The 27206-nt window shown below is 40.6% G+C and overlaps 2 protein-coding genes across 3 annotated transcripts in view; one reads left to right on the forward strand and one right to left on the reverse strand.

Annotated features, from left to right (window-relative positions):
• ais (aramis) overlaps positions 1-20576 on the reverse strand; it is a 91493-nt gene extending 70917 nt beyond the window's left edge. For both annotated transcript variants that reach the window (XM_067159306.2, XM_067159305.2), the window contains exons 1-3: positions 20322-20576; positions 19899-20132; positions 6793-6978 (exon numbers count right to left, since the gene is read on the reverse strand). In XM_067159306.2, coding sequence (XP_067015407.2) covers positions 6793-6978; positions 19899-20132; positions 20322-20408 — 507 coding nt within the window. In that variant the 5' untranslated portion in view covers positions 20409-20576. The remainder of the gene's footprint in view (positions 1-6792; positions 6979-19898; positions 20133-20321) is intronic.
• A 420-nt stretch (positions 20577-20996) lies between these two features.
• Positions 20997-27206, forward strand: part of LOC136885893 (solute carrier family 15 member 4) — a 44592-nt gene continuing 38382 nt past the window's right edge. Inside the window, exons 1-2 of the mRNA XM_067158582.2 lie at positions 20997-21250; positions 21331-21836. Of these exons, the coding sequence (XP_067014683.1) occupies positions 21357-21836 (480 nt within the window). The 5' untranslated portion in view covers positions 20997-21250; positions 21331-21356. The remainder of the gene's footprint in view (positions 21251-21330; positions 21837-27206) is intronic.

A 27206-nucleotide genomic window follows, 5' to 3' on the forward strand; every position in this document is an offset into this window, starting at 1 on the left:
AGCACCGTTGGTAAGTCCAACCTTGTATACCATATAAATATTTAGGCCAAATTGTCCTGCGACACTTCGGCAGTTGCTGCTGTAAGGAATTCAACATGTCTGCTCACCATGTGACATGAATTATTTTTGTTGGGGTAGACTGAAGATCCATTCGCACCTACAACCATGTTAAAGCATAGGAAATGAAGTTTTTTGTGGTTAGCATCATGGAATTCCGCCAATTTAAATATGCCCTACCAATTACGTTATATTTGAGCAAGAACTTTTTTTAAAAACTGAAAGGACATACTTCATCACGAGAACAGTATGGTTTCAAATGACCTGCTCTTTAAACAGGAGCTGTGACAAGTAAAATTGTGTGTAGTCTGTTATTATTAACCTCATAAAGGCAACTGAATTTTTAAAATTAATGTAACGTTTGCTGATTTTAAACCCAAGTGAATACTGAAGCGTGCTTTGGGCTGAATTGAATTTTATTCCATTTTCTTTTTTTATTATTATTATTATTATTATTATTATGAAATTTTCCCTTCTTTAAATTTTGATTAATAGTTACTGTTCTAAGGCTGTCTCCATTTAATTGCATTGTTGTGGTATGCTTCCGTTTTTTTTTTTTATAACGGTTTGATTAGCTTGCATTATCGCGGCATAGTCAGTGTTGTAACAATGCTTGAGATGTGCTGACGTTCGTTGTTGTGCGCTGAACTTATGCCGTTGGTGTGATGAACTGGGTCATGAGAGGAGTTTTAATTGCTTTAATATTATTGTGTTACCATATAATGGTTTTCTTTCAATTTTTTCTGTTTCTCTTTTGATGTGGGCTCTTTCTCAATTTAATTTTAGCCTACCCTTGTTACTTGTGGACATTGTTGTTCTGTTGGGGGATGTGGATAGATGTTTTCATTTGAAACGCTTCCATGTTCACTGAGAGATCTCAAACTATGTAATAATTTACGTTATTAAGGTCTGTTAGCTTTTAATTGTTTAATAACAATTTGGTAAACTGAATGGGTAATTAGATAGGGGCATGCACGTACCCAGAATGGTGCACCTAAGGTATAAATGACTTAAAAAAAAAAAAAAAAAAAACATTATATCTTCTTTTAAAAGAAAATGGGTTCAAGCTCGAACAGTAAATTGTTATGAAACTATAGGTCAAACTCAAGCTAATTCCTTCTGGAAAATATTATTGAATCTTTTAAATTGGTAAAGTATTTAGGTTGTGTGTTTTCCCAGGATGGTAATATAGTAAGTGAGATTGAATCAAGGTGTAGTAAAGCTAATGCAGTGAGCTCGCAGTTGCGATCAGCAGTATTCTGTAAGAAGGAAGTCAGCTCCCAGACGAAACTATCTTTACATCGGTCTGTTTTCAGACCAAGTTTGCTTTATGGGAGCGAAAGCTGGGTGGACTCAGGATATCTTATTCATAAGTTAGAAGTAACAGACATGAAAGTAGCAAGAATGATTGCTGGTACAAACAGGTGGGAACAATGGCAGGAGGGAACTCGGAATGAGGAGATAAAGGCTAATTTAGGAATGAACTCGATGGATGAAGCTGTACGCATAAACCGGCTTCGGTGGTGGGGTCATGTGAGGCGAATGGAGGAGGATAGGTTACCTAGGAGAATAATGGACTCTGTTATGGAGGGTAAGAGAAGTAGAGGGAGACCGAGACGACGATGGTTAGACTCTGTTTCTAACGATTTAAAGATAAGAGGTATAGAACTAAATGAGGCCACAACACTAGTTGCAAATCGGGGATTGTGGCGACGTTTAGTAAATTCTCAGAGGCTTGCAGACTGAACGCTGAAAGGCATAACAGTCTATAATGATAATGAATGAATGAATGAATGAATGAATTAAATTGGTTGAAATTGTAGGTATTCTGGCTTGGTGACCACGCTTGGTAGTAATTCTTCGAAAATGAGCCTTGTCATTAGTTTTTCCTTTTAAAACTTAATTGTTTTCAATTGTTTTATATACTTAAATTGTTTGCTTGTTGTTTTAAGGGGCCTAACATTGAAGGTCATAGGCCCTTATATACTTGTATTACACACCACCCACCCGACTTATTGTCTTTCTTATACTACATTAAATTTTGGTCTTTAAGTGTGACAGAGAGTGTTATTATAGTGAACTGCTCTACCCTTTTAACCTCTTCCACCCTCTGTTATGGTCGTCGACCTATTGGCCTTGCCCAGATTCCATCGCTTCCCTATTCTGTGTTTGTGTTTTAACGAGGCCCTTCCCTCTGTAGTTGGCGTGAATCCGTGCTGGGAGGTACCTCTTATCTCTTTGGTGGTTGTGCTAACGGTTGAAGACTTGGGCTGTGGTATTGTGACTTCAGTCGTTTGATTGCCCCCTTCTTCGATCGTTAGTATGCCACAATGGGAATCGCTTACTTGGGTGTTAATATAAGAAAAGGTTTTCATAGGAGTAATCACATAACAGGGATTGTATATATTTAGTGTACGAATCAATGACTTCCCACAATAAAGGGTTGCCGCAACGGACAAAGTATAGCGTATCAGGATACAGCAATTTTTATCTTATAGAAATATAGCGGTAAGATGATTTTTTAATTACATACATAATCATTATAGACCTTTATGCCTTTCAGCGTTCAGTCTCCAAGCCTCTGTCAATTTACTAAACGTCGTTACAATCATCTATTTGCAACTAGTGCTGTGGCCTCATTTAGTTCTATACCTCTTATCTTTAAATTGTTAGAAACTGAGTCTAACCATCATCGTCTTGGTCTCCCTCTACTTCTCTTACCCTCCATAACAGAGTCCATTATTCTCCTAGATAACCTATCCTCCTCCATTCGTCTCACATGACTCCACCATCGAAGCCGGTTTATGCGTAAAGCTTCATCCATCGTGTTCATTCCTAACTTAGCCTTTATCTCCTCATTCTGACTACCCTCCTGCTATTGTTCCCACTTGTTTGTACCAGCAATCATTCTGGTTACTTTCATGTCTGTTACTTCTAACTTATGAATAAGATATCCTGAGTCCACCCAGCTTTCGCTCCCGTAAAGCAAAGTTGGTCTGAAAACAGACCGATGTAAAAATAGTTTCGTCCAGGAGCCGACTTCCTTCTTACAAAATACTGTTGATCGCAACTGCGAGCTTACTGCATTAGCTTTACTACACCTTGATTCAATCTCACTTACTATATTACCATCCTGGAGAACACACAACCTAAATATTTAAAATTATCTACCTGTTCCAGCATTGTATCACCAGTCTGACATTCAATTCTGTTGAATTTCTTACCTACTGACATCAATTTAGTCTTCGAAAGGCTCATTTTCATACCATACTCATTGCACCTATTTTCAAGTTTCAAGGTATTAGAATTTTAATTATGAAGGTCCAAAGAAATGAGATCTCAGGATGTGTACAGATCCACGTATGGTGGTGGTAACTATGCACTGAATGCTGTTCATAGATAGCTCAAACTTCTTCACGAACACGGCAAGTACTGTGCCACAAACACAAACAATTAGGCCGATAATCTCTACTTCATTCGGATGATATTTGTTTTTGTAGAATGGTATAGCGGGAGAATAAATGTTCAGCTTCTCAAGGTGAACTTCAGTAGGCTGGCTGACATGGTGCTCGAATCAGATGGTTGGAAACCAGGTTAAAAGCTGAGGCTATGGTTGCAGGGCCACTCGCAAGGTAATAAGAACGTGGGGCAAAGCTCCTATATTTGGGGTCATGTTGCAAACCAACTAACCATTCAATGCACAAACAAGTGTTGCATAAACTTAAGAATTCTCGGAGTAACATTAATTCCACCACAAATACCATTAGACTCAACATACAAGATGAAATCAGGCATTTCCCGTTCAAACACGGTGCTATAAGAAGACAGTTTACATTTCTACGTTCCATGTTATGAGAACACGAAAAGAACAAAGACATTTCCAGTTATCAATTATAACTTTTTTAGAAATGTTTATTAGCCATAAGTTTCAACCAAAATAGACATAGCTAAGTTCTTAACCTCCCCTCCCCCCAACTCATTCTCTCCCACGACTTCAAAGGTTCATCCTTTAATTTTTTAATATGGTAGAGATTGTTTTAAGACTTGCATATGTCTCTGTACTTTTATGAATTTCTACGTAAACCAAAAAAGTATAGCTGATGATGTTTAGTCAATCTAAACAAAACATGTAATACTTTTAAATCAAATTTTCCAAAGGCAAAATAAAAAGTATCGATTAGATGGAACCATTTCTCTGCTTGATTCATCATTTCATTGGAAGGGCGAGTGTCAACACCCATCGAGGGGCTATCTTGACAGATCTTCAGCTTGATGCAGAAAGTGCAGAATAGGAAGAAAGCTGGATAACACAGAAAAAGGGAAGAGACATAAGATAAAGAGGTCGGCACCAAGGTGTAGGGGTAGTGTGCCTGCCTCTTACCTGGAGGCCCCGGGTTCGATTCCTGGCCAGGTCAGGGATCTGAGGGCTGGTTCGACGTCCACTCAGCCTATGCTATTAGAATTGAGGAGCTATCTCACGGTGAGATAGCGACCCCGGTCTAGAAAGCCAAGAATAATGGCCGAGAGGATTCGTCATCCTGACCACACGACCCCTTGTAATCTGCAGGTCTTCGGGCTGAGCAGCGGTCGCTTAGTAGGCCAAGGCCCTTCAGGGGTGTAGTTCCATGAGGTTAGTTATAAGATGTTCCTTTTCATGTTCCTAACTCTCTATATATGACATGATCCGATATTTGTTTGTTCCTTTCCAATAACTGCAAAAGATATACTAGGGAGGAGAGTAGAATTCAAGCCAACGAAATGGAACACCGAAGAAGTATGATAGGAAAGCCAGATTAGAATCGAAGATGTGAGAAAGGAGGTTGGGATGGAAGACCTAAATGAGAGAATTGATAGGAGTAAAGAAAGATGGTCTGGACATGTAAAGAAGATGGAGGAGAAAAGAATAACAAAACAGATGATGGAAATGAAGTTTGAGGGAAAGAGAGTGAGAGAGAGAGACCTAGAATAAGGTGGATTGATTCAATAAAGAGGAGTGCAAGAAGAAGAAAAAATCTGGACTGGAACAAAATGATGGAAGAGAAAAAGTGGAAGGAGAGAGGAAGGTGGAGAAGTGGCATAAATGCTCTGACCCAGCAGGAGTTGGATAAGGGGAAGAGGATGATAGTAAATATGAAGTGGTCAGCAGAAGACAGGATAAGGAGGTACAAACATAGGTTCTTTCAAAGATATGCAGCAATCTTTCAAATACCTCTATACTAATGGCAGCACTGCTTTAAAAAATATTTATCGTTACTTGATATTTATATAATGTAGATGTAAAATAGTGACTGCTTGATTAGCAACGAGAATTTACTTTTTAAGGTAAACGGCTGCAGCTCAAAAATAGTTAACAAACAGGAAATGAAAGGGAAATAAAAAGAGGAAGCTGATCCAGTTTCATCTGATATTGAAGGCGTGTAGGAATAACTGCTCAAGAATGTGTTAGGCAGACTATTGTTATTTATATCTTGACATATTTTGCTGTTTACTTTTCATAAAACACGTATTACTAATTAAAACTGTACATTAATAATATAAACTTAGCCTACGTGCACCTATTGATGTTATACAAATTGTAGTTACCAAAATGTTGTGGTTCATGGCAGTTTACGACATCAAAATCTCAAAATAGTGAAACTAAAATCCCTTCAAAACCTACCACATATGGCAAATTTTAACCGCGCACTCTGGGACAGTGCTTCAGCTAATTTTGGGGCTGCCTTGCGCAACCTCCTTAAATCCCACAGCTCTGTGCTCTCAGTCCAGAAATTGAACCCCTTCGCTGGTTCAGGAGGGCAACCGAGTGTTGATGTCAAAATTATCATTACGTGTATGAATCATCTTCTTTTTAATTTCCTGTTTCCAGTCTTCTGGGTCAGGCTGTGAACATGTGTCAATCGCTGGTCCACTCGCTAGCGATACCTGGGCTATATTTTCCTTGCACCTCATAGCCTATCGCTTTGCGCACCCACCTTACGTCCCAAAGCTCTGCACTCTCAGTTCAGAAATTGAACCCCTTCGCTGGTTCCGGAGGGCAACCGAGTGTTGAAGTTAAAATTATCATTACGTGTATGAATTTTCTTCTTTCCCTGTTTCCAGTCTTCTGGGTCAGGTTGTGAATCAAGAACCTCCACAGTTTTCTATTTTTCACAGTTCAACCAGGACGAGAACACCAAGAATGGCGTGTCGCTTTTGGAGGGAGCCTTAACCGTTTCCGAGACCTTGACACAGCTCTCAATCATTTTATAGGCTGTTAGTACGATGGGCTTGCCACACCCAGGCGGAGCTCCATCTGCCTGAAAGCCATTGGCCTCTTCAGACTGTACTCGTATTTATCCCCAAGTCCAGGGCTGTCTCCTCCGCCATCTGCACCGTACCTAACTCCACCTTTTCCGCCGCACATCACGTCGAGTTCTTCTCTCGTGCACCCTTACCAGGCGTTACACACTGGGTCAGTGTGTTCTGGGACTCTCAGAGACAGTGATACCACGCCTTTGAGGAGCGTCCCTACCTGCTACCTCTACGTGTATGAACATACAGAGCTAATTAAATGAACAGTCCCTTGATGAGTCATTTTACTAAGAGTTATCTATTTCTAGGGGGTTCAGTGAACCGCTGAACACCGAATGCCCTGCGCCTGCTGTACACGCTAATGCATAATCATTAGGGGTAAAAAAGGAGGAATGAGGCAAATGATTAAGAAAAAGTTGCTAAATTAGTAGAATTCCTTCTTACCTTCAACATGATGGGAATGGCCTGCATCTGAATTGGTGTTGGAGCAGTATAGCCACACTCGTGAAGTCTTTCCACCAGGTCCTGACTCACCCCATACTCTGCTGCCAGCTGCCCAAACTCCTCCACAGGAGCAGGAACATTCTGCCCAACCACCGAAATCTGATGTCTGTTGCGAATTTGGCTTATCTACAAGAGAAACATATTAGTCCAATTTTCTTAACTCCATGAATAAACTGTGTTTTAAAATTTCCTGTACTTGGCCAGCCAATCAATTGGAACTTGGATTAAGAGTACACCAAAGAAATATCCGTCCCAACCAGCCAGGCAAGTCGGCACCAGCTGAGAATCCCCTATCTTCAGGTTACAGTTTATTATTTTCATGTCTGCATTGATGAAGTTCACGACTGTAAAACTGGGATAATTCTACCTAATCAATACTGCTTATTAAAAGTACAATGTATTTAGGCTTAAAAATACACTATCTGCAGTGCTGGTTTCAATCTGTATCGATCATCCTCAGCTGCATTAAGGACATGAGATAAAACAATGTGTACAAATCATTGGACATTACTTAGTTTAAGAATGTGATTAATAAGCATGATGAACAACATTAATAACAAGCTAAAATCAATAAAATTTTAATTGTGGCGATAGGTCCCTTATAGCGCCCATTACACCTATTGGAGTTCTGTCTTCTTCATAGTTAAGAATGCACTTGTGTGATACTTATTCCGATAAGGTGTAGGCTTGTCAAATATGGTGCTAAGGCATGTTGCTTTTTGTGCTGGGGTTAAGAATGCACTTGTGTGATACTTATTGCAATGAGGTGTAGGCTTGTCAAATATGGTGCTAAGGCATGTTGCTTTTTGTGCTGGGGTTAACTGATCTTCCAATTTGCTTGTGGAGATTTATGCTATGTTCTTTTAGTAACGTGCTTCCAGCAGGGCAACGCCATCTGGCCTTCCCAACTGAACTCTACAACTACTATCCCATAGATAGAGACCTGCATTTTTCATGGAAATCTTTTTTTTTTTTTAAGAATTTTGTGTTAATTTTAATAATTTTATTATCATATTTTGGTATGTTGGTTTTTTTTTCACTATTTGCTTTACGTTGCACCGACACAGATAGGTCTTACAGCGACGATGAGATAGGAAAAGCCTAGGAATGGGAAGGAAGCGGCCATGGCCTTAATTAAGGTACAGCCCCAGCATTTGCCTGGTGTGAAAATGGGAAACCACAGAACATCATCTTCAGCGCTGCCGAAAGTGGGGTTCGATCCCAGTGTCACCTGGATGCAAGCTCACAGCTGCGCGTCCCTAACCGCACAGCCAACTTACCGGGTTTGTAAGACTGTGATGGACATGATTGTTTATTTTGGCGGTGGAAAAACCTTTATAAGAAGGCAAACACTGTGAATTTGCATTATTATGCATATAAAATTGAAAAAGTTGACATACTGTCTGAATTCGTTTTATTTCGCGAAATAAAGCTGTCTAAGTTTCAAATTGTTAACAACATTAAGTACAGGTAACTGTTCCCCAAGCATTTTAGGAAATATTTTTTAAAAGTCGGTGTTATCGCAAACGCGAAAAACACAGGTCCCTACCCATAGACGATTCCACCTACTTCAAATGTACAATAAACAAGAAGAAAATACGGAATCAAATTATGAAATATATTTTATGTATTTAAGACCAAGCGAGGAATAAAGATTTGTCTTTATGCAAAAAAACATACATATTTTAAGCTCGTATACATCCTGATGACATCCTGTATGTAGCTAGTTACAGTATGGGTTGAAGAGTGGATCTCTTGTGTAATCTCATTATTGTTACTTCACTGAAATAAGTTTTATTTTCCAATTAATTTTTTTTTTTTCAATTTTGCTTTACATCGCACCGACACAAATAGGTTTTATGGTGACGATGGAATAGGAAATGGCTAGGAGTGGGAAGGAAGCGGGTGTGGCCCTAATTAACGTACAGCCCCAACATTTGCCTGGTGTGAAGTTGGAAAACAATCTTCAGCGCTGCCGACAGTGGAGTTTGAACCCGTAACCGCACAGCCAACTCGCCCAGTAAATTTCTTTTTCACAGTGTACTTAAAATTGAGGGTTAGATAAACTTCACTTGTCTACAATACCAAAAAAATACTTAATATACTAATATTTATGAAAAATTGCAACACCAAGAAAGAAACGTGTTTAAAATAACATTATAGTGCAGATTAGGTACATGGCAATACATAAATTATTAAGTTTGCTGATCATTAAATGACTTCTGTGCTTGAGTATTCAGTATTTCGTGTCGCCTCTACATGCTACAGTCAGAGCCTCTAAACGTCGTGGCATGGAATCAAAGAGGTTCTGCACATGTTCCTGGGCAATCTCCGTCCATGCAGTTTGAATGCGAGTCCACAAATTATCATTTTAAGTTAAAAACTTCATGATTGTTCCGTATTGAATAGAGAAATAAGATGTACAATATTATAGGGAAGGATCCACCTTTCAATACTCCTTAGTAAGTTGAACTAAAAAGTAGTTACAACCTGTTTATTGGGACTGGTTTCAACACATTTCAAGTGTCATCATCAGCCAATTAGCGAAGATCTTAAAACAACTAATATATTGAACACAGGCAAAAAATTAACATTGTATCATATCGTAGCAATTCAGTTAATGTTCAAAACACAATAACCACAGTCAAGAGAGTAAACAGAACATCACTATCTTGCGCCGAAAACAAATATAGTTGAAGTTCATAAGCAGATCAAGTATGCACTTATGTAAAGTCGTTGCTAGGCAGGTCTTGTAGGCATTTGTTTCTCCGGCCGAAGAGTAAAAGGTGACGTGAATGAAGTCTTAGGAAAACAGTGTAGGATTTAATTTCGTCAAATTCAAAGTGGATATATAGGTTTTAAAATAATTTAAAACATTAAAAAAGAATAAAGCCAAATAAAAATATATTAAAAAATAGGAAGAAATAATGAAAGAAATACGAGGTTCAACTCGAAACAACTTGCCGTAGTAATTGATAAAGAAATGATAAATAGAGAAAGGGGGTGGGGAACGTTTATTAGAGGGTGGTGATGGTGGTGGTGGTGGTGGTGGTTATTGTTATTAGAGGAAATACAATTGGGCAACAATCCTTTACATAATACTAATTCGAGGACAAAGAAGAAGAGAACCGACACTTCGAAAAATGAAGATATCGGTTAAAGGAAGACAAGGGCCACGATGGGCGTGAAAATGAAAGACTCCTTAGCCCTCGCAAACCTAATAGCATCGGGGTCGGAAAAGAACAAGAGTTGACCAAGGGAGGTCTGATAGGATAGATGAAAGTGAGGAGCCTGGCACAAGTAAGTGGAAGCAATGCCAGGACTCAGCTAAGGGCACCGTGGTCGCCAACCCACGCTCCGAAGTTCAGAGCCCCTGGGGGATGGAGGGTGGGAAGGAAAGAAAAATGGAAGGGATCCGATACTTCGAAAAATGAAGATATCAGCCAAAGGAAGACAAGGGCCACGAAGGGCGTGAAAATTAAAGACTCCCTAGCCCTCGGAAACCTAATAGCGTCGGGGTCGGAAAGGAACAAGAATTGACCAAGGGAGGTCGGACAGGACAGATGAAAGTGAGGTGCCTGGCACAAGTAAGTGGAAGCAATGCCAGGACTCAGCTAAGGGCCCCGTGGTCGCCAACCCACGCTCCGAAGTTCAGAGCCCCTTGAGGGGGGAGGGGGGGAGGGGGATCTATGGAGGATCAAGGGGGGTGTTGCGGAAGGGGGAAGTGGCATGAGAGGGTATTGTGTAAATTGTGAAAGATTGATTCCTTATTTGCTGACTTCAGGTTGTTTAAAAAGGAGATGAGAAAATCGAAAAGGGCATTGGGTTTCTCAGAAATATCATTCAGATTAAGATTTGGATTGAAAAACTGGTCAAGGTGTATAAAACAGTTTTCGGTGATGTCTAGGAGAGGGCCTTTATTTAGAGTGCTGAGAATTTCAATATCCTGGTTTATTGTAGTGAAAGCATGTTTTGTGTCATGTATGTGTTGTCGCACTGCCGAAAATCTGTTGCGCTTTATTGCATTAACGTGTTCAAAGTACCTAATTTTGAAGTTGCGACCAGTTTGACCTATGTAAGAAGAATTACAGTTGTGGCACTTAAAACGGTATACGCCTGATTTAGAAAAGACACTTGTTCTATTTAAGGAGTGGGAGTACCGGGCGAGTTGGCCGTGCGCGTAGAGGCGCGCGGCTGTGAGCTTGCATCCGGGAGATAGTAGGTTCGAATCCCACTATCGGCAGCCCTGAAGATGGTTTTCCGTGGTTTCCCATTTTCACACCAGGCAAATGCTGGGGCTGTACCTTAATTAAGGCCACGGCCGCTTCCTTCCAACTCCTAGGCCTTTCCTATCCCATCGTCGCCATAAGACCTATCTGTGTCGGTGCGACGTAAAGCCCCTAGAAAAAAAAAAAAAAAAGGAGTGGGAGTTATGTAATAATTCAAGGTTTCTATTATTAGTTCGAAAAGAAATCATGGTATTGTGTTTCATGAAGACATTAGCTATACTATAGGTATTTGTATTGAATGTGAATGTGGTGTAAGCAGCTGGTTTGGGAATATCTTTTAAGAGTGTTGTGTTAGGACGGTGTCTAAATTTGTTAATGATTTGTTCAATAAAATAAGAATTATAACCGTTAAATTTGGCAATAGAGCGGATGATGTTTAGTTCTTTATTTAAGTTATCCTTTGATAACGGAATTTTGAAGGCGCGGTTAACCATACTGTTGTATGAAGCACGTTTATGTGACTGTGGGTGAAAAGAGTCTTGTTTTATGGTTTTAGCTGTATGTGTGGGTTTTCTATAAATCATATATGATAATGAGGAAGGTAATCTGTTTATTGTTATGTCTAGAAAATTAATTGATTGTTTGATTCTGTTTCAAGAGTGAATTTAATATGTGGATCAATTTTATTGAGGCTATTAAGAGTAGAAGCTGCATTGAAAACTCTATCATCCAGTATAACAAATGTGTCAGCAAATAAGGAATCAATCTTTCACAATTTACACAATACCCTCTCAAGCCACTTCCCCCTTCCGCAACACCCCCCTTGATCCTCCTTAGTTCCCCCCCTCCCTCCCCCAAGGGGCTCTGAACTTCGGAGCGTGGGTTGGCGACCACGGGGCCCTTAGCTGAGTCCTGGCATTGCTTCCACTTACTTGCGCCAGGCTCCTCACTTTCATCTATCCTGTCCGACCTCCCTTGGTCAACTCTTGTTCCTTTCCGACCCCGACGCTATTAGGTTTCCGAGGGCTAGGGAGTCTTTCATTTTCACGCCCTTCGTGGCCCTTGTCTTCCTTTGGCTGATATCTTCATTTTTCGAAGTATCGGATCCCTTCCATTTTTCCTTCCTTCCCACCCTCCATCCCCCAGGGGCTCTGAACTTCGGAGCGTGGGTTGGCGACCACGGGGCCCTTAGCTGAGTCCTGGCATTGCTTCCACTTACTTGTGCCAGGCTCCTCACTTTCATCTATCCTATCCGACCTCCCTTGGTCAACTCTTGTTCTTTTCCGACCCCGATGCTATTAGGTTTGCGAGGGCTAGGGAGTCTTTCATTTTCACGCCCTTCGTGGCCCTTGTCTTCCTTTAATCGATATCTTCATTTTTCGAAGTGTCGGTTCTCTTCCTCTTTTTCCTCGAATTAGTATTATGTAAAGGATTGTTGCCCAATTGTATTTCCTCTAATAACAATAACCACCACCACCACCACCATCACCACCCTCTAATAAACGTTCCTCACCCCCTTTCTCTATTTATCATTTCTTTATCAATTACTACGGCAAGTTGTTTCGAGTTGAACCTCGTATTTCTTTCATTATTTCTTCCTATTTTTAATATTTTTTTATTTGGCTTTATTCTTTTTTAACGTTTTAAATTATTTTAAAACCTATATATCCACTTTGAATTTGACGAAATTAAATCCTACACTGTTTTCCTAAGACTTCATTCGCGTCACCTTTTACTCTTCGGCCGGAGAAACAAATGCCTACAAGACCTGCCTAGCAACGACTTTACATAAGTGCATACTTGATCTGCTTATGAACTTCAACTATATTTGTTTTCGGCGCAAGATAGTGATGTTCTGTTTACTCTCTTGACTGTGATTATTGTGTTTTGAACATTAACTGAATTGCTACGATATGATACAATGTTAATTTTTTGCTTGTGTTCAATATATTAGTTGTTTTAAGATCTTCGCTAATTGGCTGATGATGACACTTGAAATGTGTTGAAACCGGTCCCAATAAACAGGTTGTAATTACTTTTTAGTTCAACTTACTACGGAGTATTGAAAGGTGGATCCTTCCCTATAATATTGTACATCTTATTCCACAAATTATCGACAAAGGTTACTGGCGGACCGTAAAGAACAAGTTGTCAACAATGTTCAATGGACGACATGTCAGGCGAACGCGCAGGCGAGGAAGCAACGGTATGTGACCAAGCATTGTCCTGCTGAAATGTGGCATGTGCAACTGCCTGAAGGAAGGGGAATACGTCAGGCTCTAAAACCTCCATGGTAATTAAGGCCACGGCCGCTTCCTTCCAACTCCTAGGCCTTTCCTATCACATCGTCGCCATAAGACCTATCTGTGTCGGTGCGACATAAAGCCCCTAGCAAAAAACTTCCATGGTGTACTGGATGCTGTTCACACTGCCTCCAATACATAGGAAGCGAATCGGTTGTTGAACTCAATGGCACCCCACACAATCACACTTGGTTTTTGTCTGCTATAACGCCCAACAATGCATGCTGCCAGATTGCACACACCATGTTAGCATCAAACATGTATGCTACCACTACTGTTGGACAGGTTGAAGCAGGACTCGTCTGAATATACTACACTTTGCCACTCAGTCCACCAGTGATAGTGTTCATGTACACATTGCAAACTGAGCCCGTCGATACATATCCACATCTGTTGCAGTGCTCCACCATCGAACCAAAACTGTTGACAAAACTGTATGGGCTGGGCTGAGTGACTCAGATGGTTGAAGAGCTGGCTTTCTGGCCCCAACTTGGCAGGTTCGATCCTGGCTCAGTACGGTGGTATTTGAAGGTGCTTAAATACGTCAGCCTTGTGTCGGTAGATTTACTGGCACGTAAAAGAACTACTGCAAAACTAAATTCCGGCACCTCGGCGTCTCCGAAAACCGTAAAAGTCGTTAGTGGGACATAAAGCAAATAACATTATTATTATTATTATTAAAACTGTATGGTCCATTATGACCGAGCAAACAAGATTGCAGTCATCCCATGCTGTCTCATATTGTGTGGACCACTTGTCACTGCATCTGATCTTATTATGTCTTTTGATGTTGACGAGGCATACTAACACTTAGTTTCACATTTCCACCTTGTTTGGCAGCTCTTCGCTGACGACATTTGGCATAACACTGACCTTAACGGTCACAAAACAGGGCCCTGCTGGGCCTATGTTTACCCCAACTCTCTGCAATATTAGTATTACTTATTGCTGGCACAATGTTCTACATCCACCGAGTTTGGATTCATTTGGCCATTCCTTCACCGTATTGCAATTTTCACAAACGTTAGTGTATATAGCAACTTACACGATTTAATGTTAATGAAGACGAAGACTTAAAACTATTGCACAGTAGATGCCAGTGAGGTCTCACTTATGAAGGATCATGACAGATTATTGATCCGTCTGCAGTATGTATGCTGAGCACAGAAAGGTACTGACGGTCAGGCTTTGTTTATGTATGTGCATTCATTTTTTGGAATTGGTAAAGCACCAGTTTTATAGTTTTCATGATCATAGCCAATATCATCATATGCCGTTTCCAGGACTTCCAATTTTACACGGAATCCAACCACTATGCATCTGTCTTCCACCTAACACAGCTTCTCATATTTTTATATGCGGCTCTTCCGACCCCTCTATAATAAGGCAAAACACCAGCCAACATTATGAAACAATAATGAAGAAAGGGACCGCTAGATTGAGAAAATATTGAGAATGCTGCTATTTCTAAAGCCATAAATTTCATGGTTTTTTTCTTCTTATCACAGGCTTTTCGCCTGCAGGTTAATTCAGGCTTGGTTTCTCTCAAAATGTTTGCTCCCGCTCTCCTCCTGACCAATTTGAGGTGATGGGTTTCCACTAAGATGATTATGACAGCGATTTCAAACTGTTTTGTGATTTTTATAAACCAATAGTTTGTAAACTATGAGGTCCACAACCTCACCATGTGCTACTTTCATTCATTTCCATCTACATCATTTGTTTTTCTCATTCCCTTGTTTCTTAGGTTAACGCAGTTTTTAGTATCTATTATTTCAAATTAACACCTGTTTCACTGAATTTTGTCACAATAAGTTGTTTTTTGCTCTGCATATTGATGTAAATATTGTATATTTGTGCTAATTTTGTTTCCAGGCTCTCTTTTGTTTGTTTTTTCATTTGCGCTTTCATTATGTTTTTTAGCATTTTTTCAAATCATATTATGTATATTATTCCAACCCCCCTAATTTTTTTCACTGAAGATGGCTCAAACGAGCCGAAACATGTCTGATCTTGTTTACTCCGTCTAATGACGGAATATATGATGTATTGATTTGGAGGATACTTTCATTTTTCGCCATTGTAAAGTCCAACCACAGGGACGTAAATTTTTTTCTTTTAATACATTCTAGGTACGCCAGGTGGGATCTGAACTGCGGCCACCTTGGTGTGAAGCCATATATGACGGCAACTGCCCATCATCAGACCTCCTCTAGAGCCATCTGCCTTGGTTAGGTTCTGAGGAGCAACATTAGTCTCTTATAGCGCAAGGCATAATTTAGCCTTTGTTTAGGCGTCTAATAGATTTTTGCAATTGGGCAACTTTGTTCGTTTTTGACACTCCCGGTCAGTAGCGGACTTTGTGGAGAAAACCTACCTTTTTATTCAATTCTAGCCAGCTGAAACTAGGAATTATAGGAAGATTTTTTTAAAGCAAATAGTGCAAGCCCTGTTGTCTTATCAGGTAATTCCTTCATGTAATTTCTTTCATTTTCAACAAAATTATCAGCGGAAATACGCACAAAATATAATTTGTCGTGGCTAACCAATTTGCACAGCACCACAGGAAGTAGTGGAGACTCGCACAGCAGCGTATACCATGTGCTGAGAGGAAGGGTAGCAGAGGAATTTATTTTTCCAAGGTCATGGACACTGAGGTATGATTCACCCGGTTGCAGCGCACATTCATCAGTCTGGCAGTCTTTTTGGTGTCTGTTAGTTTCTTAGTGTGTAGTCAAATACTAAATGGTTTTTAATTGTATAATCACGCAGTCTTATCCTTGGCTTAGACAATATGAAAGTGACTGAGGTATGAGCGCTGCTAATAATGCCATTCCTTGTGCAGCCAGTCCCTGCTATGAATGGTGTGAAAATGTTGCTCATAGGGTCGGTTGGTGCATGCATTTCAGTGGGCTTGGCAGACTGATATGTAATAGCAACTTCTCGCTCGGTGAGGAAAGCAACGGGAAACTACCTCACTCCTCATTTCCCTAGTACGCCTCTTCAGTGATGCCTAAGCCATCTATGACAGCTGATGGCAGAGCTGTTGAGGATCCAACCAGCCTTAGGGCTGAAGACTGAACATACATACAATCACGCAGTAAGTCTGTCTAATAGTAATACATGTGTAATATTGTTTCTTTGGTGAAAGTTTTAATAATAGAGAAAAGCGCACAACGTGCATAGATGTTCTGCATATAGCAATTTAGTCGCTACAAAGTTGTGTTAGGGATACACGTCTCTGGTGACACCATAGTACATGATACCGATCACAATGTTTATCGCACTGTTCACATACACACGATACTTCATCCGGAGTGTGGAAACCCTTTTTCTTGCATACGCGATGGTGGAACCCGTGCACTGTGAATCGTGTCAGCGTGTGGCGCAGATCGTAGTCCGCACCTTTCCAGTCTGTAGACATCATTGCTTCGGTCGAGTAGAATTCCAGCCATATCTCTTTTTTCTTGTTCTAAAGTTCTTCTACGAGTTCCTGATATGCCTTTGTGGATGGTAGGGGCATTTTCTGTCTTAAATGTTCTATGAAGAAAGGTTCTCCGACGAGCTCGTATGTTAGTCTAGAGGGAGTGAATTTCGATACACATAATAGTCTCTTCAGATATGTTGCTTTGATCTGCTCGATGTCTTTGAGATTTGATTTGGTGAGATGTGTCCATATTAATTCTAGTCCGTAAGTCACTATGGGCATTATCTTGGTGTTGAAGATCTTTATGGCAGTGGGTACAGAGTCTGCGCAGGAGTTGGATGTCACTGACGGCCATTATGGCTCCGCAACTGCTCTATTCCTGATGTGCTTAGTGTAGGTCGTTCCAGTGGCCTGTAGTGTAATTCCGAAATAGTTAAATTACTTTGTTATTTTCATTGGTTCCTGGTTTGGAGTGAAGAACAGTTGGTCTTTGGCCGTTATTTTCCCTCCCTTCCTAAATATCATATGAACTGTCTTTTGCTCATTGATCTCTAGCTTATTCTTCTCTGCCCATAATGTTAGGCGATACATACATTCCTGTAGTACCTCGAGGTTTGATGAGCCTAGTGCCATGTCGTCTGCATACATAGAAAGTGACCTGTTCCTTTAGATTTCCGCAGCACTGGATAACGTCTGATGTTGCAAGATTGAACAATAGGGGGCTGGCTGGATCACCCTGCAGAATTCCATTGGTCTGTGGTATTGGGGTCGAAGTTTGGATGTTGTTTTTGATGAGCTCGTTTACTTGTAATATGTTGTCCATGATGATCGTTAGATAGTTGTCTTCTCTGATCCTACATTTAAGCTTATCGATGATTATCTGGCGGTCCAGTAGGTTGAAGGCCTTCTTATAGTCGATGAATATAACGTGAAGTTTCCCCTCTGTGATGCCTAAGTGCTTCCTTCATGTCATCCATAAAGTTACTTATTGCATGAAGTGTCGATCTGCCTTTCCTAAATCCAAATTGCTCATCCGGTATTTGTCCGATCGTTTCCTTTTCTAATCTTGCAGATAGGATTCTGGTGAATACCTTGTTCTCCAACGCAATTCCTCTGTAGGAGTCCAGGTGGTCAGGGCTACCTTTACCTTTGTACAAGAGTTTTAGCGTTTCGGTCCTCCAGTTGTTCAGTACTTTGCCTATTTCCAGGCACTTGTTAAATAAAGGCTGTCCATAATTCCCCTAGGTGTGGCAGGGCTTCCTTCATCCTCATTAAAGATTTCGTCTGGTCCGGCAGCTTTATGGCCTTTCAGTTCCATGACCGTATTTGTTACCTCCTCTGTTGTGATGCGTGGGAAGTCCGAAGTCAGAGTTGCGTGGATTGTCCTTGGAGTTGATTGCCTGTTACAGATCTGTTGAAAGTGTGATTTCCATGTTTCCATTGTGATAGTTTGGAAGAACTTTGGTGACTTAGGTTTCAAAGCTGCAAAGTGGTTTTCTGATGCCTTCTCTAATAGTCTCTTCCCTTCTTCTTCTACCCAGGTTGCTCTCTTCTCCTAGAGTAGGTTTTTGTATGTGCCTCTCTGAATGCTGTAGGTCTGTAAGTCTATTTCAGTTTTGGAGGTTCTTGCAGTGTGTAGGAGGTGCAATACCTGTTTTCTGTTGTCATAACAGGCCATGTCGAACCAAGGCTGTAACTTTCGTTTGCTCCCTGAACTGAGCGTTTGGGCGTCCTTTATATAACTGTCCAGTTTAAATGCTGCAGAGTCTATCTCTCCCTGTTTTATTTGATCAAGAATGTGATCATTCGATGATGGTGATATTCCGCTTAGGATGCTGGTATTCAGTGTTCTCTTTATTGTTACTCTCTTCTGATCTCTGCTGTTTGGTAGAGGCTCATCTATTGCGACCTGAGCATATACAGGTATATGTTTCCTTGGGGGCACGTCTGCGTTTGTGAAAGTCTTGAAGTCGGTGCTTCTGATGTAGGTGTTGACAAATAACAAGTCTATTGTACTAGTGCCATTGTGGCATACATAGGTTGGAGTGTGTGGCTTGTTCAGTAGAATAAAACCTTCTGCTTCTAGGAATTCTAGGACTGTTTTGCTTTTCATGTCCTCTTTGTCCGTGCGACAGTTAAAATCGCCTGCTAGTATGGTGGCATATTTGTAACTGATGAGCGTTAATGTGTTATATCCTGTGCTGTATTGTGAGGTTGGAAATAGGCAGCAATAATGTTCAATCCTCTGGCCTTCATTGCGAGTAGGTTCGGAGTTCTTTGGATAACATGATGCGGTGATAGCCACGGTTTGATTAGACAAAAGATGCCTCCACTTGGACGTCCGCGTTCTCCCTGGCTGGCAAGGTTGTGGATGTTGTAGTAATGTTCTACATTGATATGATTTGTCAAGAAAGTCTCAGACTTTCTTGGTGAAAGTGTTATTGTATAGTATTGAATCAAAATCTCAAGAAACTATTATTACCGCACTTAAGGCCCTCCATAGCAATGAGACGAAAATTTTCAGATGGAGACTCAAGCTCAATCATCAACCATGTGAGAAATGAGCATTTTCAATACAGACTTGGCATAGCCCCAATTCTTATGAAAGTGAAGGATGCTATAATATAGATGCCGATGGTATGGTTATGTCATTAGTAAGTAATGACAATTCTGTGGCAAAAAGAGCACTTTGATTAGATTCCGGAGTACACCGGCCAGGCAGAGGACCTGTAGGGCCCTGGAAAATTGTCAAGGAAGATATACAGGCTCTTGTTTTGAATCCTAAAGATGCCAGCAAGAGGGCAAAATGGATTGTATAGCACAACAGTGAATACTGTACGACGGAAAAATTGCTCAGAAAGAGAGAGAGAGAGAGCTGTACAGTTTTGGTATATAAATATTAATAGGTTAGGATTTGTTTAGGTGAGAGTCTGGATTCCATTAGAATGACTGACAACTGAAAATCTAGCACTTACCTCACTGACACTCATCATCCATGGAGATTGATTGAAAAAAAAAACCAAGTTCCATTAAATTTTTAGGCCTACAGCAAAGCTACTCTTATGTGATGGGAAGTTGGTAAGTTACCTGTTCTTGTTTCAATGCAGCAAGCTTAGCGCCGGTCATCTTTTTCTTCACTTTCACCTTCTTCCTGACGGTTGGACCTTCTTTAGCAGCAGTAATGGAGCCAAGCAAAATCAATTCATCATCCTCAACATCACTTTCCTGTTTAATTCTCTTACTGAACACTTCTGGCTTCTTTTTTTCGTTTGCAAGTTCTTCCTTCACAAGCGGTAGTTCCGGAGTCGACGGTTTTCCAATCTAACAAAAACCAAAATGAATGAATAACACAACATTGAAGTGATGAGTTATTTAAACTTAGGTCTAGTATAAGTTAGGTTAAGAAGACGTGTAGTCCCATTTCGGTATCACAATTGATGTAAGTAAAACACTCATCTATAGGCTATAAAGGCATGCATTCGCTTTTAATAAAACACGTATTAAGCATACTTGCGGTTTCTGGCTGTCATTACGAAATTTCTTTACATTAAATTTCGCACCAGCGCTGAGTTTCTTAAAAATATCCGATGCATCCATAACAAATTATTTTTCTTTTCTGAAGATACCGGTTCGATCACCACCAAACTAACCTCAACTACTGAAATATATAAACAAACGTGCACACTGATAAGTGTCAAGTTAACCCTAACCCCAAATCACGCAAAGAATCATGCAAGTACGAGAAACCACGTGTGTCTGTGTCGGTGTTGGGTGATGAGCAGTGAGCACTCTGGTGATGAGTAAAAGAATCAAAATGTCAAAGATCATCAACACGAAAGATAGCGGACTTCTTTCCAACCTGCAAGATGTTGGATAACCTGAAGCAGCAGTCCGTGTGATTGGATTGGTTTACGCGAGAAAACTTCTGCGCTGTTAAGCTTCCGCATTCTGAGGAAATACAGCTGATAAAGCTGCCTGCCAAAATAAATAATAGTTTTCCCTTTAAGAAATCTAAATCATAATGACGTCATTTTATAAATTGTTAGGAAAAATAATTAAATTTCATGAAATAGGAAGTAATATAAATTTACGCCTTGATTTTCTTTAGTGCTGTCTTTTATATTTACAATGACGAAGCCTTGTCTTTGCAACAATGATACACTCTTCTGCGTCGCCTCGATTTGACAGTTCGCAGCGCAGCCCAAGGCGATCAGCTGACAAGCAAAGGCTTGTGGTTGGTAGTGCAGTCCGTGACGGTAACGTGATGAATATTTTGTGGATGCCGTTCAGATTGGGGAGAGTTTAGCCTTTTGTTAAAATTACTACTTATTGGAGAGTATATTCTAACGTAATGGAGAAAAGGCAGCTTCAAACCTATATTGCCCGGGAGAGTGCTACGTTCGACATGTTTTAATCAATAATTTGCCGTTTCATAGTAGGTTTGTATTGACTTACAAGATGTCATGTTCGGTAAATGCATTCTAGTGTACGGATCATAAGAGTCATTTTGATTGTTTAGCTGTTCCAGGTTGAGGTTTCTTCACCATGGAGAGTGAATCAACTCCTCTACTTTTGCGGCCACAGCAGGGCCTGAACAGTGGAGCCTTACCATGGGATCCACGTCGTAGCTGTATAGCCGGTGTCATTGTTCTCATAACACTGACATTAGAACGTCTAGCATTCTATGCTCTGGTGGCCAACTTGTTTGTGTTCCTCAGCCTTGGTGGTTGGTCACCTCGAGGGGCTATGACAGCTGTACTGATGTTGGTTGGTGTGGCTCATTTCTCCGCTCTTGGAGGAGGGTGGTTAGCTGATGCTTGGATTGGACGTTATTGGGCCCTCGTAGCAGGATTGTCCTTGTATGTGACTGGATTTTCAATCCTCACTGCTGCAGCGGCTGGAGTTCTCTGTAACCCTGATTCTACATCTGCAATCTGTATTTATGAGATCTATAGTGTTCTGGTGTGCGTCGGAATAGCTGCAGGAACTGTCAGGGCTAATTTTCCCTCATTTGGTGCTGAACAGGTTAGCCTTTCCATACATCATCCTTTTTTTTTTCTGTTTAATTTTCTTCTTTGAAGTTTTCCAAACACACGATAGGTCTGTTATCATTTTAGAGCTGTAGATTCCTTTCTGCTGGCTTGGAAGTATGTCGGTTCTTAAATATTCTTCTTACTTTACCTTCATTTTAAACTTGTGTGCATACCTTTCATTCAAGCAGAATAACATATCAGATACCAAACCTTGCATGGAACAAGTTGTTGCTGGAAAATCTCTATGGTTCTAGCAGCTGTTTACGTTATGAGTTGTGTATGTGTTTCTCCTGCAAGTGCCTTATTTCCCTGTGCCATTAATAGTTTTCATCCTAGAAATGGTAAGTTTTGAAACATTTTTAAAACTTTGTGTCTGTTTTACTGTTTCGTAAGTTCAACAGATTTGTTTAACATTTATCAGTTTTACTGATTACTTTATCACTGTCAGGGTAATCAGTGAATAGTGGAACAAAAGGGAAGAGTGTAAGAATATATGTATTACAGAAATAGGATAACTTAGGAATATTCTCTTGGAGTGAAGTTGTATGATCAGAAATGGGAATAAGTTAGCTAGATAAAACTTAGTTCAGAAAAATAAGATAAACAAAGGGGGGCTTAGGAAATGGAGGCTACAGTGTACATTAATGGTACAGAGTGACCTGGATGTCTAGTACAGGCTACATTGTTGTAAATTTGCATTCGAGAGATCGTGGGTTCGAACCCCATGATCAGCAGTCCTGAAGATGATTTTACGTGGTTTACTAATTTCACACAATGAAGATGCTCTGGTTGTACATTAATTAAAACCATGGCCACTTCTCTTCCAGTACTAGCTCATTTCCTATTTCACAAAATACTGCTAGTATTTTAAAATATGCATTTATGGTTTCAAGGAAAGAATCGTATAAGTAGAGGAGGAGACAGTGCTAGATATGAACAGTGGATAGTGTAGGGCAGAGATGCTCAGCTGGGTGCCTGTTGAGACTACTCCAGCGTGGCTTGGCAGGCTTGACTTAACAGCGGGCAGTTTACATGTCAAGCATACGTCACTGAGAAGCAAGAGTGTGAAGACATTCGGTACAGCAAACGAGGAGTGCCATTTGATTGTAACTACAGAGCTTTCCTGGCACCATTTTCAATGAAATGTTGACTGGAGTACAGCATAAAGAAAGACACTAAAATCGCAAGCAAAAGACCTTTTTTCCTTTTTTCAAAATTCATGTGTGATTTATACTTTATGATATTAACAGTTATGGTATTATTTTCCTGTATTTACACATTCAAAGAAAACTGCTCGGCTCCTTGGCTGAACAGTCAGCATTGTGGCCTTCGGATCAGAGGGTCCTGAGTTTGATTCCCGGCCGGGTCGGGGATTTTAATCACATTTGATTAATTCTTCTGGCCTGGGGACTGGATGTTTGTGTTTGTCCTAACACTTTCCTCTTCATATTCAGACAACACACTACACTACCAACCACCACAGCAACACGCAAAAATGATTACATCCCCCCCTCACAGGGGGCAGTAAGGGCATTTGGCCATAAAACAGGGCCAAATCCACATGAGCGGCACAGTTCGCACTCATGATCCCACAGGAGTGGGAAAAGCGGTAGAGGAAGGAGAAGAAAACACCTTCTGACACGTTACTATTTTTAGACATGATTTGAGCTTATGCCATGTCAAGAAAACACAGCATATTGGGGCTCTTGGGTGGCCATGGCAGTCGTTGGATCCCCGCTGCATGTTCCTGGAACCATTCCCGGGCGAAGTGGGAGCGATGTGGCAGCGCGTTATCATCTTGAAACACCGCAGAACCGTCTGGGCGCTGGAAGGCCAAGAATGGGTGGAGGTGGTCTCCAAGCAGCTCAACATACCGCATACCATTCAAAGTCTCTTCCAGTACAACTAGGGGGCCCATTCCATACCAGAAAAATGCACCCCAGACCATAACAGAGACACCAGCGCCCTGGACCACACCTTCGAGGCAGGCGGGATCCATTGCTTCATGTGGTCTGTGCCATACATTGTGCCTCCCATCGGCATGGTGCAGTTGAAATAGTGATTCGTCCGACCATATCACATTACGCCATTGTTCCATTATCCATCCCTGATGACTGGCAACAAATGCGCATCGTTGTGCCCGATGACGTTCGGTTAACAGTGGCACCCGTGTGCGGCGCCGGCTCCCATACCCCATGGAACTCATGTTCCTACAGATTGTCCACGGGGACACGTGTCTAGCATGGTCTGTGTTTAATTGAGCCGTGATTTGTTGCACGGTTGCCCGTCTGTCACTATTGACAATCCGTCTCAGATGTCGCCGGTCACAGTCATCGAAGGTGGCTGGACGGCCGGTCGTTCGTCTGTTGTGGATGGTGACACCCGCATTCAACCATTCACGATACACCCTGAACACAGGTGATCGTGTGAAGCCGAATTCCCGCACCACTTCCAAAATCGCACTTCCCATCCGTCGGGCACCGACCACCATACCCCGTTCGAACGGTGTCAGCTCACGACGACGTTCCATGTTACACCTGTCACATGCACAGCCACTGCTCACATGGTCTCCTATACAACTGCCGCTGGCACAGGGGCATGTGGTGAGCAGACAACACACCTGCGCATCAGTGCTCTGCTATCCCATGACATTTGCTCAGTCAGTGTACATTAGCCGTGCGTCTTGGTAGGTGTGCTAGTTACCAACTGATGAGCCCAAACTGCCACACGGGCAAAATGCTGGCAACCAAGAATGAGTTAGCTGAAAAAGGTATAATTTACCTTTTTTTTTTTTTTTTTTTTAATGTGCCTTAATATAAAACTGGTTGCAAACAATTTAACAATAAAATATGTTTATTCATTCATGAATTTTTTCCCAATACATTTAAGTGATTTTAACCCATAAACTGAAGAAGAGAACATTAATAGATTCTCAAAACATGTATGTATATATCTTTATGTATCTGATATATTAGCAAATATACTAGGCATTGTATTGTATTGACAAAGTGGATCCTTAAATAAGTAATAATAGTGATTTAAGTCAATACGGACTATTGGTGGTCATTATGGTTAAAATTATAGATACATACCACCTAGCCGAGCATCTCATCCCCTTACTCCTGAGTATTCCCAGCCCAAAGTTTACAACATTTTCATAACACTACTCCCTTGGTGGAAATCACCCAGAACAAATCTTGCTGCTTTCCTTTGGATCTTTTCCAGTTCTCCTATCTAGTAATCCTGGTGTGGTCCCAAATTTAACTGGGGTCTTACCACAGACTTATATGCCCTCTCCTTTACATCCTTCCTGCAACCCCTAAATACCCTCATAACCATGTGCAGAGATCTGTACCCTTTATTCTTATATAACACCTAGGTACTTACAATGATCCCCAAAAGGAACTTTCACCCCATCAATGCAGTAATTAAAACTGAGAGACTTTTCCTATTTGTGAAACTCACAACCTGACTTTTAACCCCATTTATCATCATACCATTGCCCACTGTCCATCTCACAACACTATCGAGGTCAACCTGCAGCCGCTCACAATCTTGTAACTTATTACTCTGTACAGAATAACATCATCTGCAAACAGCCTTATCTCTGATTCCACTTCTTTACACATGTGATTGATATATATATAAGAAAACATAAAGGTCCAATAATACTGCCTTGAAGAATTCCCCTCTTAATTATAATAGGGTCAGATAAAGCTTCACCTACTCTAATTTTCTGAATTCTATTTTCTAGAAATATAGCCACCCATTCAATCACTCTTTTTTAGTCCAACAGCACTTATTTTTGCCAGTAGTTTTCCATGATCTACCCTATCAAACACCATAGATAGGTCAATCGCAATACAGTCCATTTGGCCTCCTGAATCCAGGATATCTGCTATATCTTGCTGAAATCCTACAAGCTGAGCTTCAGTGGAATAACCTTTCCTAAACCCAAACTGCCTTCTGTCAAACCAGTTATTAGTTTTGCAAACATATCTAATAAAATCAGAAAGAATGGTTTTCCAAAGCTTACATGCAATGCATGTCAAACTGACTGGCCTGTAATTTTCAGCTTTATGTCTATCACCCTTTCCTTTATACATAGGGGCTACTATAGCAACTCTCCGTTCATTTGGTATAGCTCCTTCAACCAAACAATAATTAAATAAGTATTTCAGATATGGTACTATATTCCAACCCATTGCCTTTAGTATATCCCCTATCTGGACATTATCCTTGTAGGCAACAATCTTTACATACTGCTGACTGAATACTTCTGCCTTTTGAAGATCCTCGCATACACACTCCCCTTGTTCATTAATGATTCCTGGAATGTCCTCCTTTGAACCTGTTTCTGCCTTAAAGTACCTATACATACCCTTCCATTTTTCACTAAAATTTGTATGACCACCAATTATGCTTGCCATCATGTTATCCTTAGCTGACTTCTTTGCTAGATTTAATTTCCTAGTAAGTTCCTTCAATTTCTCCTTACTTCCATAACCATTTCTAACTCTATTTCGTTCCAACCTGCACCTCCTTCTTAGCCTCTTTACTTCTGTTATAATATAGTGGATCTTTAGCATTCGTTACCACCTTTAAAGGTACAAACCTATTTTCACATTCCTCAACAATTTCTTTAAACCCATCCCAGAGTCTGTTTACATTTTTATTTACCTTTTTCCAATGATCATAGTTACTTCTAAAAACTCCCTCATGCCTGTTTTATCAGCCATATGGTACTGCCTTATAGTCCTAATTTTAATACCTTCCTTTCTTTCACATTTATTTTTAACTACGACAAAAACAGCTTCGTGATCAATAATACCATCTATTACTTTGGTTTCTTTATAGAGCTTATCTGGTTTTATCAGCACCACATCCAAAATATTCTTCCCTCTAGTTGGTACCATCACTTTATGAATCAGCAGCCCTTCCCATATTAACTTATTTGCCATTTGTTGTTCATGCTTCTTGTAGTTTGCATTACCTTCCCAATTGACATTTGGTAAATTGAGATCACCTGCTACTATCACATTCCTTTCCGTATCATTTCCAACATAGCTGATTATCTTATAAAATAATTCTGAATCAGCGTCAGCGCTACCCTTTCCCGGTCTGTACACTCCAAAGACATCAAATTGCCTATTATCTTTAGAGATGAGCCTTACACCCAGAATTTCATGTTTTTCATCCTTAACTTTTTTGTACCTTACAAATTCTTTCACGAGAATGAATACTCCCCCTCCTACTATTCCTATCCTATCGCTACAATACACACTCCAGTTCCGTGAGAATATTTCTGCATCCATTATATCATTTCTCAGCTATAATTCAACTCCTATTACAATATCTGGTA

Source organism: Anabrus simplex, chromosome X, assembly GCF_040414725.1.
Source record: "Anabrus simplex isolate iqAnaSimp1 chromosome X, ASM4041472v1, whole genome shotgun sequence".
NCBI lineage: Eukaryota > Metazoa > Arthropoda > Insecta > Orthoptera > Tettigoniidae > Anabrus > Anabrus simplex.